A 15,032-nucleotide genomic window follows, 5' to 3' on the forward strand; every position below is an offset into this window, starting at 1 on the left:
AGAGCATTTTGGCGACAGTGACCATAATTCGGTGAGATTTAAGGTGGTCATGGAAAAAGACAAAGACGGCCCGGAAATAAGGGTTCTAAATTGGGGGAAGGCCGATTTTAATATGATAAGGCAGGATCTGGCCAAAGTGGACTGGGAGCAGCTGCTTATAGGAAAATCCACATCAAAACAGTGGGAGACTTTCAGAAGGGAAATAGAGAGAGTACAACGCCAACATGTTCCTGTAAAGGTCAAGGGTGGGACCAACAAGCAAAGGGAACCTTGGATGACAAGGGATATACAAAAATGCATTAGAAATAAAAGGGGGGCTTTTGGCAGTTACAAAAGACTAAAGACAGAAGAAGCCCTAGAGGAGTATAAAAAGTGCAGGGGCATACTTAAAAAAGAAATTAGGAGGGCGAGGAGGGGCCATGAAATAACACTGGCGAGCAAAATAAAGGAAAATCCTAAGATGTTTTATAAGTATATTAAGGGCAAGAGGATAACCAGGGAAAGGGTAGGGCCCATTAGGGACCAAAGTGGCAATCTGTGTGTAGAGCCAGAGGATGTAGGCGGGGTTTTAAATGAATTTTTTGCATCTGTGTTCACTATGGAGAAAGACGATGCAGAGATAGAAATCGGGCAAGGGGACTGTGACATACTTGAACATATTAGCATCGAGAGGGAGGAGGTGCTAGCGGTTTTAGCGGGCCAAAAAGTGGATAAATCCCCAGGCCCGGACGAGATGTATCCCAGGCTGCTGTGGGAGGCAAGGGAGGAGATTGCAGGGGCTCTGACACTAATTTTCAGAACCTCTCTGGCCACAGGGGATGTACCAGAGGACTGGAGAACAGCTAACGTAGTACCATTATTCAAGAAGGGTAGCAGGGATAAACCAGGGAATTACAGGCCAGTGAGTCTAACATCTGTGGTGGGGAAATTATTGGAAAAGATTCTGAGGGACAAAATTAATCTCCACTTGGAGAGGCAAGGATTAATCGGGGATAGTCAGCATGGCTTTGTCAAGGGTAAATCATGTCTAACAAATCTGATCGAATTTTTCGAGGGGGTGACTAGTGGGGTGGATGAGGGAAATGCTGTGGATGTGGTTTACATGGACTTCAGTAAAGCTTTTGACAAAGTCCCGCATAGGAGACTGGTCAAGAAGGTAAGAGCCCATGGGATCCAGGGTGCCTTGGCGCGTTGGATCCTAAACTGGCTGAGTGGCAGGAGGCAGAGGGTGATGGTCGAAGGTTGCTTTTGTGACTGGAAGCCTGTGTCCAGTGGGGTACCTCAGGGATCGGTGCTGGGTCCCTTATTGTTTGTGATCTACATAAATGATTTGGATGAGAATGTAAAAGGTATGATCAGTAAGTTCGCAGATGACACGAAAATTGGTGGGGTGGTAAATTGCGAGGAGGAAAGCCTCCGGCTACAGGATGATATAAACGGGTTGGTCAGATGGGCGGAAAAGTGGCAAATGGAACTTAACCCTGAAAAGTGCGAGGTGATGCATTTTGGACGGACAAATAAGGCAAGGGAATACACAATGAGTGGTAGGACCCTAGGAAGTACAGAGGGTCAGAGGGACCTTGGTGTACATGTACATAGATCCCTGAAGGCAGCGGAGCAGGTAGATAAGGTGGTTAAAAAGGCATATGGGATACTTGCCTTCATTAGCCGAGGCATAGAATATAAGAGCAGGGAGGTTATGATGGAGCTGTACAAAACGCTGGTGAGGCCACAGCTGGAGTACTGTGTGCAGTTCTGGTCGCCTCACTATAGGAAGGATGTGATTGCTTTGGAGAGGGTGCAGAGAAGATTCACCAGGATGTTACCTGGGATGGAGCGCCTCAGCTATGAAGAGAGGCTGGACAGGCTGGAGTTGTTTTCCTTGGAGCAGAGAAGGCTGAGGGGGGACCTGATTGAGGTGTACAAAATAATGAGGGGCATAGATAGGGTAGATAAAGAGGAACTTTTCCCCTTAGTGGGGGGGTCAATAACAAGGGGGCATAGATTCAGGGTAAGGGGCAGGAGATTTAGAGGGGATTTGAGGAGGAACTTTTTCACCCAGAGGGTGGTTGGAATGTGGAACTCAATGCCTGAAAGGGTGGTGGAGGCAGGAACCCTCACAACATTCAAGAAGCATTTGGATGAGCACTTGAAATGCCATTGCATACAAGGCTATGGACCAAATGCTGGAAAATGGGATTAGACTGGACAGGGATGGATGGGCGGCGCAGACACGATGGGCCGAAGGGCCTCTTTCTGTGCTGTAAAACTCTATGACTCTATGACTCTTCAAGGACATGTCCAACTACTGTTTGAAAGTTCCTGTGGAACCTGATTCCAGCATCCTTTCAGATGGTGCGTTCCAGATCTTAACAACCCTCTGTGTGAAAACAATTCTCCTCATTTCCCTCTAGTTCTTTTAGCAACTATTTTAAATCTGTGACCTTTGGTTACCGACCCACTTGCCAGAGTGAACAGTTTCTCCCTACTTGCTCGATCAAAACCCCTCATCATTTTGAACCCCTCTATTAGGTCTCCTCTTAACCTTCTCTGCTCTAAGAGGAACAATCCCAGCTTCTCCAATCTCTCCACATAACTGAAGTCCCTCATCCCTGGTACCATCCTGGTCAACCTCCTCTGCACCCTCTCCAAGGCCTTGACATCCTTCCTAAAGTGTGGTGCCCAGAACTGTACCCAAGACTCCAGCTGAGGCCAAAACCCTGCAGCTGTACAACACCCTGGTTAGACCACACCTGGAGTACTGTGAGCAGTTCTGGGCACCACACTTTAGGAAGGATATATTGGCCTTGGAGGGAGTGCAGCGTAGGTTTACCAGAATGATGCCCGGACTTCAAGTGTTAAGTTACAGGGAGAGATTACACAAATTAGGGTTGTATTCCCTAGAATTTAGGAGTTTAAGGGGTGATCTGATCGAAGTTTTCAGGATATTTAGGAGAACAGACAGGGTAGATAGAGAGAAACTATTTCTGCTGGTTGGGGATTCTAGGACTGGGGGCATAGTCTAAAAATTAGAGCCAGACCTTTCAGGAGTGAATTGAGGAAACACTTCTACACACAAAGGGTGGTAGAAGTTTGGAACTCTCTTCCGCAAACGGCAATTGATGCGAGATCAATCGTTAATTTTAAATCTGAGATTGATAGGTTTTTGTTACCCAAAGGTATTAAGGGATATGGGCCAAAGGCGGGTGTATGGAGTTAGGTCACAGATCAGCCATGATCGCATTGAATGGCGGAACAGACTCGAGGGGCTGAATGGCCTCCTCCTGTCCTATGTTCCTAACTAGTGATTTGTAAAGGTTTAGTGTAACTTCCTTGTTTTTGTATTCAATGGCCCTATTTACAAAGCCAAGTATCCCACACACTTTCTGAAACCTCACCAACTTGCCGTGGCACTTTCAAAGATTTGTGAATATGGACCCCCAGGTCCCTCTGCCCTTGCACCCCCTCAAAATAGTCCCATTTAGATTATACGGCCTCTCCCTGTTGTTTCTCCCAAAGTGCATCACTTCACACTTATCCTCATTTAATTTCATCTGCCTTGTGTCTGCTCATTTCACAGTCTGTCTCTGTCCTTCTGAAGTCTGCTACTACTGTGCTCACTATTTACTACATTGCCAAGTTTTGTATCATCTGTAAACTTCAAACTTGTACACCTATACCCAATCCAGGTCAGTTATATATAACAAGAAAAGCAATGGTCCTAATCCTGACCCCTGGGGGAACCCACTGCATACTTCCCTCCAGTCAGAAAATCATCCCTCAGCACTGCTCACTGCCTCCTCTCCCTCAGCCAATTATATACCCAAATTACCATCAGCCCTTGAATACCATGTGCTTCTCTTTTCCGAGTAGGTCTCTTGTGTGGTACTTTATCAAATGCCTTTTGAATGTCCATAAGAACATAAGAAATAGGAGCAGGAGTGGGCCATTCGGCCCCTCGAGCCTGCTCCACCATTCAATAAGATCATGGCTGATCATCGATCTCCATATCCCATGATTCCCCTAGAGTCCAACAATCTATCGATCTCAGCCTTGAATATACTCAAAGACTCAGCATTCACAGCCCTCTGGGGCAGAGAATTACAAAGATTCACAACCCTCTGAGTGAAGAAATTCCTCCTCATCTCGGTCTTAAATGGCCGACCCCTTATCCTGAGACTGTGCCCCCTAGTTCTAGACACTCCAGCCAGGGGAAACAACCTCTCAGCATCTACCCTGTCAATCCCCTTCAGAATCTTAATGTTTCAATGAGATCACCTCTCATTCTTCTAAACTCCAGAGAGTATCGGCCCATTCTACACAATCTCTCCTCATAGGACAGCCCTCTCATCCCAGGAATCAATCTAGTGAACCTTCGTTGCACTGCCTCCAAGGCAAGTATATCCTTCCTTAGATAAGGAGACCAAAACTGTGCCCAGTACTCCAGGTGTGGTCTCACCAAGGCCCTGTACAATTGGAGCAAGACTTCCTTACTCTTATACTCCAACCCCCTTGCAATAAAGGCCAACATGCCACTTGCCTTCCTTATTGCTTGCTGTACCTGCACGCTAGCTTTCTGTGTTTCTTGCACGAGGACACCCAAATCTTTCTGAACACCAACATTTGAAAGTTTCTCACCATTTAAAAAATATTCTGTTTTTCTATTTTTCCTACCAAAGTGAATAACCTCACATTTCCCCACATTACACTCCATCTGCCACCTTACTGCCCACTCACTCAGTCTATCTATATCCCTTTGCAGAGTCTCTGTGTTCTCCTCACAGCTTACTGTCCCACCTAGCTTTGTATCATCAGCAAACTTGGATACATGACACTCGGTCCCTTCATCTAGGTCATTAATGTAGATTGTAAATAGCTGAGGCCCCAACACTGATCCTTGTGGCATCCCACTAGTTACAGCCTGCCAACCTGAAAAAGGTCCATTTATCCCTACTCTCTGTTTTCTGCCCATTAACCAATCCTCTATCCATGCTACTATATTACCCCCAACCCCGTGAGCCCTAATCTTGTGTAATAATATTTTATGTGGCACCTTGTCGAATGCCTTTTGGAAATCCAAATATACTACATCCACTGGTTCCCCTTTATCGACCCTGCTAGTTGCATCCTCAAATAACTCATAAATTTGTCAAACACCATTTCCCTTTCATAAAACCATGTTGACTCAGCCGAACCATGTTATGATTTTCTAAGTGCCCTGATACAACTTCCGTAACAATAGATTCCAGCATTTTCCCAACGACTGATGTCAGGCTAACTGGCCTGTTGTTCTGTTTTTTCTCTCCCTCCTTTCTTGAATAGCGGTGTTACATTTGCGACCTTCCAATCCGCTGGGACCGTTCTAGAATCTAGTGAATTTTGGAAGATCAAAACCAATGCATCCACTATCTCTTCAGCCACCTCTTTTAGAACCCTAGGATGTAGGCCGTCGGGTCCAGGGGATTTGTCGGCTTTTAGTCCCATTAGTTTCTCTAGTACTTTACATTAAGTTCCTCACCCTCATTAAACCCTCGGTTCCCCACCATCTTTGGTATGCTTTTGTGTCTTCTACTGTGAAGACAGATACAAAATATTTGTTTTAACGTTTCTGCCATTTCCTTATTCCCCATAATAATTTCTCCTGTCTCTCCCTCTAAGGGACCAACGTTGTCAGCTAGAGCTCAGTTGGCAGCTCATTATCAAGATGTTGTAAATGTTCTTAATGTTCAATATATTTATTAAAAAAAAAGTTGGTAGCTCACTCGTCTGAGTCAGAAGGTTGTGGGTTCAAGTCCCACTCCAGAGACTCGAGCACATAAAGCTAGGCAGACACTCCAGTGCAGTGCTGAGGGAGAGCTGCACTGTCGGAGGGGCCGTCTTTCTGATGAGACGTTAAACCGAGGCCCCGTCTGCCCTCTCAGGTGGATGTAAAAGATCCCATGGCACTATTTCGAAGAGGAGTCGGGAAGTTATCCCGGAGTCCTGGCCAATATTTATCCCACAACCAACATAACAAAATCAGATTATCTGGTCATTATCACATTGCTGTTTGTGGCAGCCTGCTGTGCGCTGCCACATTTCAACAGTGACTCCACTTCAAAAAGTACTTCATTGACTGTAAAGTGCTTTGAGACGTCCGCTGGTCGTGAATGGCGCTATATAAATGCAAGTCTTTCTTTACTTATGCTACTCTCTTCCTCTTTGATGCTTTTGATTTAATTTTTAAACATTTAAGAAATTATTGCAGTGACAAAGGCTGTCTCTGAAACTGCAGGAAATTTGTCTTTAAATAAGCTTTTTTAAATTTATTATTTTTAAAATTTGCCAGGCCCGCAGTCTGCGGCCCCTCTCCCAGATTCCAGCCCCAGCTCTGTGCTGACTGCGGCCCCTCTCCCAGATTCCAGCCCCAGCTCTGTGCTGCCTGTGGCCCCTCTCCCAGATTCCAGCCCCAGCTCTGTGCTGACTGCGGCCCCTCTCCCAGATTCCAGCCCCAGCTCTGTGCTGCCTGCGGCCCCTCTCCCAGATTCCAGCCCCAGCTCTGTGCTGACTGAGCTGCTCTCACCTGGGGACAGCGCGTCACAATCGGCCCCAGCGCACCTGAGCTGGAGGAGGCCCCGCCCCCTTGCCGCGCCACCATCAGTTGGAGGACCCGGCCCGCCCTCTTCCTATTGGTCAGAGCTCCCGTCAGTCACAGGCCGGGCCGGCCTCCATCCACCTGAATAGCCTCTTCCTCTGATGACGTCACATTCGGGCCCCAGCCCCGCCCCCTTGCCGCGCCGCCATTGGTTGGAGGACCAGGCCGCCCAGTTCAGTCCTCCCAGCTCAGCCCTCTTCCTATTGGTCCGCGCTCCCGTCAGTCACAATCACATTGCTCCGGCTCAAACCGCCAAAGCGCGCGGCTGAATCCGCTCCGTCCGCGGAGGTCCCGCCCGCCCCGACTCTCAGGTTTGGTTTTTCTCGTCTTTTCCTTTATAATCCCGCTCTCCGCTCCCCCCTCACCTCGATTTAAATCGATTCCCCAACATTTTACTTTACCCCGGCCGCTGATTCCGACTCTTCCCCGGGCCCGGATTTCCGTCTGCTCCCCGGAGGCCCCGCGCAGGCGCACTGGCAGCCTCGTGTTGTGGTGAGGGGGCCGAATGAGCATGCGCGGCCCCGCCCCTCCACATTGAAAGGGACACCCGCCCCCTCCACATTGAAAGGGACACCCGCCCCCTCCACATTGAAAGGGACACCCACCCCCTCCACATTGAAAGGGACACCCGCCCCCCTCCACATTGAAAGGGACACCCGCCCCCCTCCGCATTGAAAGGGACACCCGCCCCCCTCCGCATTGAAAGGGACACCCGCCCCCTCCGCATTGAAAGGGACACCCGCCCCCTCCGCATTGAAAGGGACACCCGCCCCCTCCGCATTGAAAGGGACACCCGCCCCCTCCGCATTGAAAGGGACACCCGTCCCCTCCGCATTGAAAGGGACACCCGCCCCCCTCCGCATTGAAAGGGACACCCGCCCCCCTCCGCATTGAAAGGGACACCCGCCCCCCTCCGCATTGAAAGGGACACCCGCCCCCCTCCGCATTGAAAGGGACACCCGCCCCCTCCGCATTGAAAGGGACACCCGCCCCCTCCGCATTGAAAGGGACCCCCGCCCCCCTCCGCATTGAAAGGGACACCCGCCCCCCTCCGCATTGAAAGGGACACCCGCCCCCCTCCGCATTGAAAGGGACACCCGCCCCCTCCGCATTGAAAGGGACACCCGCCCCCTCCGCATTGAAAGGGACACCCGCCCCCCTCCGCATTGAAAGGGACACCCGCCCCCTCCGCATTGAAAGGGACACCGCCCCCTCCACATTGAAAGGGACACCCACCCCCTCCGCATTGAAAGGGACACCGCCCCCTCCACATTGAAAGGGACACCCACCCCCCTCCACATTGAAAGGGACACCCGCCCCCTCCACATTGAAAGGGACACCCGCCCCCCTCCACATTGAAAGGGACACCCGCCCCCTCCACATTGAAAGGGACACCCGCCCCCCTCCACATTGAAAGGGACACCCGCCCCCTCCACATTGAAAGGGACACCCGCCCCCTCCGCATTGAAAGGGACACCCGCCCCCTCCGCATTGAAAGGGACACCCGCCCCCTCCGCATTGAAAGGGACACCCGCCCCCTCCGCATTGAAAGGGACACCCGCCCCCTCCACATTGAAAGGGACCCCCACCCCCTCCGCATTGAAAGGGACACCCGCCCCCTCCGCATTGAAAGGGACCCCCGCCCCCTCCACATTGAAAGGGACACCCGCCCCTCTCCACATTGAAAGGGACACCCGCCCCTCTCCACATTGAAAGGGACACCCGCCCCCTCCACATTGAAAGGGACACCCACCCCTGCCACATTGAAAGGGACACCCGCCCCCTCCGCATTGAAAGGGACACCCGCCCCCTTCCACATTGAAAGGGACACCCAGCCCCTCCACATTGAAAGGGACCCCCGCCCCCTCCACATTGAAAGGGACACCCGCCCCTCTCCACATTGAAAGGGACACCCGCCCCTCTCCACATTGAAAGGGACACCCGCCCCCTCCACATTGAAAGGGACACCCACCCCTGCCACATTGAAAGGGACACCCGCCCCCTCCGCATTGAAAGGGACACCCGCCCCCTTCCACATTGAAAGGGACACCCAGCCCCTCCACATTGAAAGGGACCCCCGCCCCCTCCACATTGAAAGGGACCCCCGCCCCCTCCACATTGAAAGGGACACCCAGCCCCTCCACATTGAAAGGGACCCCCGCCCCCTCCACATTGAAAGGGACCCCCGCCCCCTCCACATTGAAAGGGACACCCGCCCCCTCCACATTGAAAGGGACACCCGCCCCCTCCACATTGAAAGGGACACCCGCCCCCTCCACATTGAAAGGGACACCCGCCCCCTCCACATTGAAAGGGACACCCGCCCCCTCCACATTGAAAGGGACACCCGCCCCCTCCACATTGAAAGGGACACCCGCCCCCCTCCGCATTGAAAGGGACACCCGCCCCCTCCGCATTGAAAGGGACACCCACCCCCTCCACGTTTAAAGGGACACCCACCTCCTCGTTTAAAGGGACACCCACCCCTTCCACATTGAAAGGGACACCCACCCCCCTCCACGTTTAAAGGGACACCCACCTCCTCCACGTTTAAAGGGACACCCACCCCTTCCACATTGAAAGGGACACCCACCTCCTCCACATTTAAAGGGACAGCCACCCCCTCCACATTTAAAGGGACACCCACCCCTTCCACATTGAAAGGGACACCCAGCCCCTCCACATTGAAAGGGACACCCACCCCTTCCACATTGAAAGGGACACCCACCTCCTCCACATTTAAAGGGACACCCACCCCTTCCACATTGAAAGGGACACCCACCCCTTCCACATTGAAAGGGACACCCACCCCTTCCACATTGAAAGGGACACCCACCCCCTCCACATTGAAAGGGACACCCACCCCTTCCACATTGAAAGGAACACCCACCCCTTCCACATTTAAAGGGACACCCACCTCCTCCACATTTAAAGGGACACCCACCCCCTCCACATTTAAAGGGACACCCAACCCCTCCACATTTAAAGGGAGACCACCCCCTCCACATTTAAAGGGACTCCCTCCCCCCTCTCGTGTGTTCTTCTGATTAAAGGGGCAGTGACAATTCCCCCGGCCACCGCACCTTAGCAAGGATGTGAAAGACCTTGAGAGCCAGCCAGTTGGTAGCACCCTGAGTCAGAAAGTTGTGGGTTCAACGTCCCTAATCCAGGGACTCGAGCACATAAATCTAGGCTGACGCTCCGGGGCAGTGTCGAAGGAGCGCCGCACTGTCGGAGGGACAGTACTGAGGGAGCACCGCACTGTTGAAGGGTCAGTACTGAGGGAGCGCCACACTGTCAGAGGGCCGTCTTTCGGATGAGACATTCAGGTGGACATAAAAGATCCCACTATTTCGAAGAAGGGCAGGAGAGTTATCCCCGGTGTCCTGGCCATTATTTATCATGCAAATTGGCTGCAGTGTTTCCTACATTACAACAGCGATTACACTTCAAAAAGTACTTCATTGGCTGTAAAACCGTTGGTCGTGAAAGGCGCTATATAAATGCCAGTCTTTCTTTATTTTCTCTCCTGTATTTACATTAATTAATTACTTATATAAAGCTGTTTTACCATCTCTTGCAAGGGGAGGAATTGCAGACGGGCAGCTTAACGCAAACTTCACACGAAGATCTGACAGAGTCACTCGATTCATCAGGACCTGAATATCATCGACATATGGAAGCGGAAAGCAGCAATCAGAGTGCGAACAAACTGCACACGTGTCTTGTGTGTGGACGTGGATTCAACCGAATGAGCAGCCTGGGGAGGCACAAGTGTAACCAAAGTGAGGAGAGTCCGTGCAAATGTCGGGAATGCGGGAAGGTATTCAGTTGCCTCTCCGGCTGGAAACTCATCAACGCAGTCACTCCTTGAAATGGCCGTTCACCTGCTCCGTGTGTGGGAAGGGATGCACTCATTCAGGCTCCCTGCGGGCACACCAGCGAGTACACACCGGGGAGAGGGCGTTCACCTGCTCCGTGTGTGGGAAGGGATTCACTCTCTCCTCCACCCTGCTGATACACCAGCGAGCTCACACTGGGGAGAGCCCGTTCACTTGCTCCGTGTGTGAGAAGGGATTCAGCCATTCTTACTCTCTGCGGGTGCACCAGCGAGTTCATACTGACGAGAGACCCTGTAAGTGCCCTGACTGTGAGAAGAGCTGTAAAAGCGCCAAGGATCTGAACAATATCAACGCATTCACACCGGGGAGAGGCCATTCAGCTGCTCTCACTGCGGAAAGAGGTTTGGTAAGTCATTGAACCTGGTGAGACACCAGCGACTGCACACCGGGGAGAGGCTGTTCACCTGCTCCGTGTGCGGGAAAAGTTTCACTCGTCCCTCCTCTCTGCGGGAACACCAGCTGGTTCACACTGACGAGAGGCTGTTCTCCTGCTCCGAGTGCGGGAAAGGTTTCACTCGTCCCTCCTCTCTGTGGGAACACCAGCTGGTTCCCACTGACGAGAGGCCGTTCTCCTGCTCCGAGTGCGGGAAAGGTTTCACTCGTCCCTCCTCTCTGTGGGAACACCAGCTGGTTCACACTGACGAGAGGCCGTTCTCCTGCTCCGAGTGCGGGAAAGGATTCACTCGTCCCTCCTCTCTGTGGGAACACCAGCTGGTTCACACTGACGAGAGGCCGTTCTCCTGCTCCGAGTGCGGGAAAGGATTCACTCGTCCCTCCTCTCTGTGGGAACACCAACTGGTTCACACTGACGAGAGGCCGTTCTCCTGCTCCGAGTGCGGGAAAGGTTTCACTCGTCCCTCCTCTCTGCGGGAACGCCAACTGGTTCACACTGAGGAGAGGCCGTTCTCCTGCTCCGAGTGCGGGAAAAGATTCACTCGTCCCTCCTCTCTGCGGGAACACCAGCTGGTTCACACTGACGAGAGGCCGTTTAAATGTTCCGACTGCGACAAGTGTTTCAAATGCTCCAAGGACCTGAAGATGCATCGACGCATCCACTCTGGGGAGAGGCCGTTCAGCTGCTCTCACTGCGGGAAGAGGTTTACGCACTCATCCGATCTTCTGAAACACCAGTTCACCCGCACCGGGAAGAGGCCGTTCCCCTGCTCAGTGTGTGAAAAGGGATTCAGCTATCCATCTGACCTGCTGAGGCACCAGTGAGTTCACACCTGAGCGCACTGGTCCCATTCTGCTGTTAATCACATGAAGGACTGATCTGTGTTAATAATGGCAATTACGGGGTTGAGGGGGCGGGGGGCGGTTTGAAGATGCTGATAATAACCCCAGTAACTAGGCTGGAGTTTAAGAGGGGTCAGCCTCAGCTCAGTGGGCGACACTCTCACCTCTAGAGTCAGAAGGTCGTGGGTTTGAGTCCCACTCTGGAGACTTGAGCACGTAATCTAGGCTGACACAAAGAGTTGGAATAAACGGGTCTTTTTCCAAGTGGCAGGCAGTGACTAGTAGGGTACCGCAGGGATCGGTGCTAGGACCCCAGCTATTCACAATATATATAAATGATCTAGACGAGGGAACTAGATGTAACATCTCCAAGTTTGCAGACGACACAAAGCTGGGTGGGCATGTGTGCTGTGAGGAGTATGCTGAGAAACTCCAGTATGATTTGGACAGGTTGGGTGATTGGGCAGAAGCATGGCAGATACAGTATAATGTGGATAAATGTGAGGTTATCCACTTTGGTGGCAAAAACAGGAAGGCAGCTTATTATCTGAATGGCAATAGATTGGGAGAAGGGGAAGTGCAACGAGAGCTGGGTGTCCTTGTGCACCAGTCGCTGAAGGTAAGCAGGCAGGTGCAGCAGGCGGTTAAGAAAGCAAAAGCCTTTGTAGCGAGAGGGTTCGAGTACAAGAACAAGGATGTCTTGCTGCAGTTGTACAGGGCCTTGGTGAGACCACACCTTGAGTATTGTGTGCAGTTTTGGTCACCTTATCTGAGGAAGGACGTTCTTGCCATGGAGGAAGTGCAGCGAAGATTCACCAGGCTGATACCTGGGATGGCAGGAATGACGTATGAGGAGAGATTGGGTCGATTGGGCTTATACTCGCTGGAGTTTAGAAGAATGAGAGGGGATTTCATTGAAACTTATAAAATTGTAACAGGACTGGTCAGACTGGATGCAGGAAGGATGTTCCCGATGGTCGGGGAGTCCAGAACCAGGGGTCACAGTCTAAGGATACGGGGTAAGCCATTTAGGACAGAGATGAGGAGGAATTTCTTCACCCAGAGAGTGGTGAACCTGTGGAATTCTCTACCACAGAAGGCAGTAGAGGCCAATACATGAAATATATTCAAGAAGGAGTTGGATGTATTTCTTAAGGCTAAAGGGATCAAGGGATATGGAGAGAAGGCAGGGACAGGGTACTGAATTTGGATGATCAGCCATGATCTCATTGAATGGCAGAGCAGGCTCGAGGGGCCGAATGGCCTACTCCTGCTCCTATCTTCTATGTTTCTAAGTTTCTATGTAATTTTACATTAAGTTTGAGAGTGATGTAGTCCAATCTGAAACTAAGGTCTTCAATCTAAAGAGAGGAAACTACAAGGGTATGAGGGACAAGTTGGCCATGGTAGATTGGGAGACTACACTAAAAGGTATGAAGGTGGACATACAATGGCTAACATTCAAGGAAATAATGCATAATTTGCAACAAACATATATTCCTCTAGGGCATAAAAACCCAAAAGGAAAAGTGATCCAACCATGGCTAACAAAAGAAATTAAAGCTTGTATTAAGTCAAAGGAGGAAGCTTATAAAGTTGCCAGAAAAAGCGGTCAGCCTGAGGATTGGGATCTTTTTAGAAATCAGCAAAGGGGGACCAAGAAACTGATAAAAGGGAAAATGGATTATGAGCACAAACTAGCGAAAATATAAAAACGGATTGTAAAAGCTTCTATAGGTATGTTAAAAGGAAAAGACTGGCAAAGGTAAATGTAGGTCCTTTACAGTCAGAGACGGGAGAATTTATAATGTGGAATGAGGAAATGGCAGAGAAATTAAATAAATACTTTGTTTCTGTCTTCATGGAGGAAGACACAAAAAAAAAACCAGAAATACGAGAAAACCAAGGGTGTGGCGAGAATGAGGAACTTAAAGAAATTATTATTTGTAATAAAACAGTACTAGCAAAATTAATGGGACTGAAAGTCGATAAATCCCAAGGACCGGATGACCTACATCCTAGGGTTTTGAAAGAGGTGGCCATTGGGATAGTGGACACATTGGTTGTCATCTTCCAAAATTCTATAGCTTCTGGAATGGTTCCTGCAGATTGGAGGATAGCAAATGTAACCCTGCTATTTAAGAAAGGAGGGAGAGGGGGAACTACAGACCTGTTAGCCTCACATCAGTAGTTGGGAAAATGCTGGAATCTATTATAAAGGATGCAATAACTGGGCACTTAGAAACTAATAGTAAGATTGGGCAGAGTCAACCTGGATTTATGAAAGGGAAATCCTGTTTGACAAACCTATTGGAGTTCTTTGAGGATGTAACTAGTGGAATAGACAAAGGGGAACCGGTAGATGTGGTGTATCTGGATTTTCAGAAGGCCTTCGATAAGGTCCCACACAAGAGGTTGGTGAACAAAATTAGGGCACATGGAATTGCGGGTAATATACTAGCATGGATTGAGAACTGGTTAACAGACAGAAAACAAAGAGTAGGGATAAACGGATCTTTTTCAGGATGGCAGGCTGTGACTAGTGGGGTACCGCAAGGATCGGTGCTTGGGCCCCAGCTATTCACAATCTATATCAATGATTTGGATGAGGGGACTAAATGTAACATTTCCAAATTTGCTGATGATACAAAGCTAGGTGGCAGTGTCAGTTGTGAAGAGGATGTGAAGAGGCTTCAAGGGGATCTCGACAGGCTCAGTGAGTGGGCGAGAACATGGCAGATGGAATATAATGTGGATTAATGTGAAGTTATCCACTTTGGTAGAAAAAACAGAAAGGCAGAATATTCCCTAAATGGTGAAAGATTGGGGAATGCAGATGCTCAAAGGGACCTGGGTGTCCTTGTACATGAGTCACTGAAAGTGAATGTGCAGGTGCAGCAAGCCATTAGGAAGGCAAATGGTATGCTGGCCTTCATTACAAGAGGATTTGAGTACAGGAGTAAAGAAGTCTTACTCCAATTATATAGGGCCTTGGTGAGACCACACCTGGAGTACTGTGTACAATTTTGGTCTCCTTACCTAAGGAAGGATATACTTGCCATAGAGGGAGTGCAACGAAAGTTCACAAGATTGATTCCTGGGATGGCGGAACTGTCGTATGAGTAGAGATTGAGTAAACTAGGCCTGTATTCTCTTGAATTCAGAAGAATGAGAGGGGATCTCATTGAAACATACAAAATTATTACAGGGCTTGATAGGGTGGATGCTGGGAGAATGTTTCCCTTGGCTGGGGAGTGTAG

At 50.2% G+C, this 15,032-nt stretch overlaps 1 protein-coding gene across 1 annotated transcript in view; it reads left to right on the plus strand.

Moving 5' to 3' along the window:
• The first annotated feature begins 6,866 nt into the window (after positions 1 to 6,866).
• LOC147092007 (uncharacterized) overlaps positions 6,867 to 15,032 on the plus strand; it is a 32,832-nt gene continuing 24,666 nt past the window's right edge. The window contains exons 1-2 of the mRNA XM_085976659.1: positions 6,867 to 6,945; positions 10,219 to 10,882. Coding sequence (XP_085832785.1) covers positions 10,439 to 10,882 — 444 coding nt within the window. The 5' untranslated portion in view covers positions 6,867 to 6,945; positions 10,219 to 10,438. The remainder of the gene's footprint in view (positions 6,946 to 10,218; positions 10,883 to 15,032) is intronic.

Source organism: Somniosus microcephalus, unplaced genomic scaffold, assembly GCF_052327205.1.
Source record: "Somniosus microcephalus isolate GS21.2 unplaced genomic scaffold, FLI_Smic_1.0 unresolved_chr3, whole genome shotgun sequence".
Classification (NCBI taxonomy): domain Eukaryota; kingdom Metazoa; phylum Chordata; class Chondrichthyes; order Squaliformes; family Somniosidae; genus Somniosus; species Somniosus microcephalus.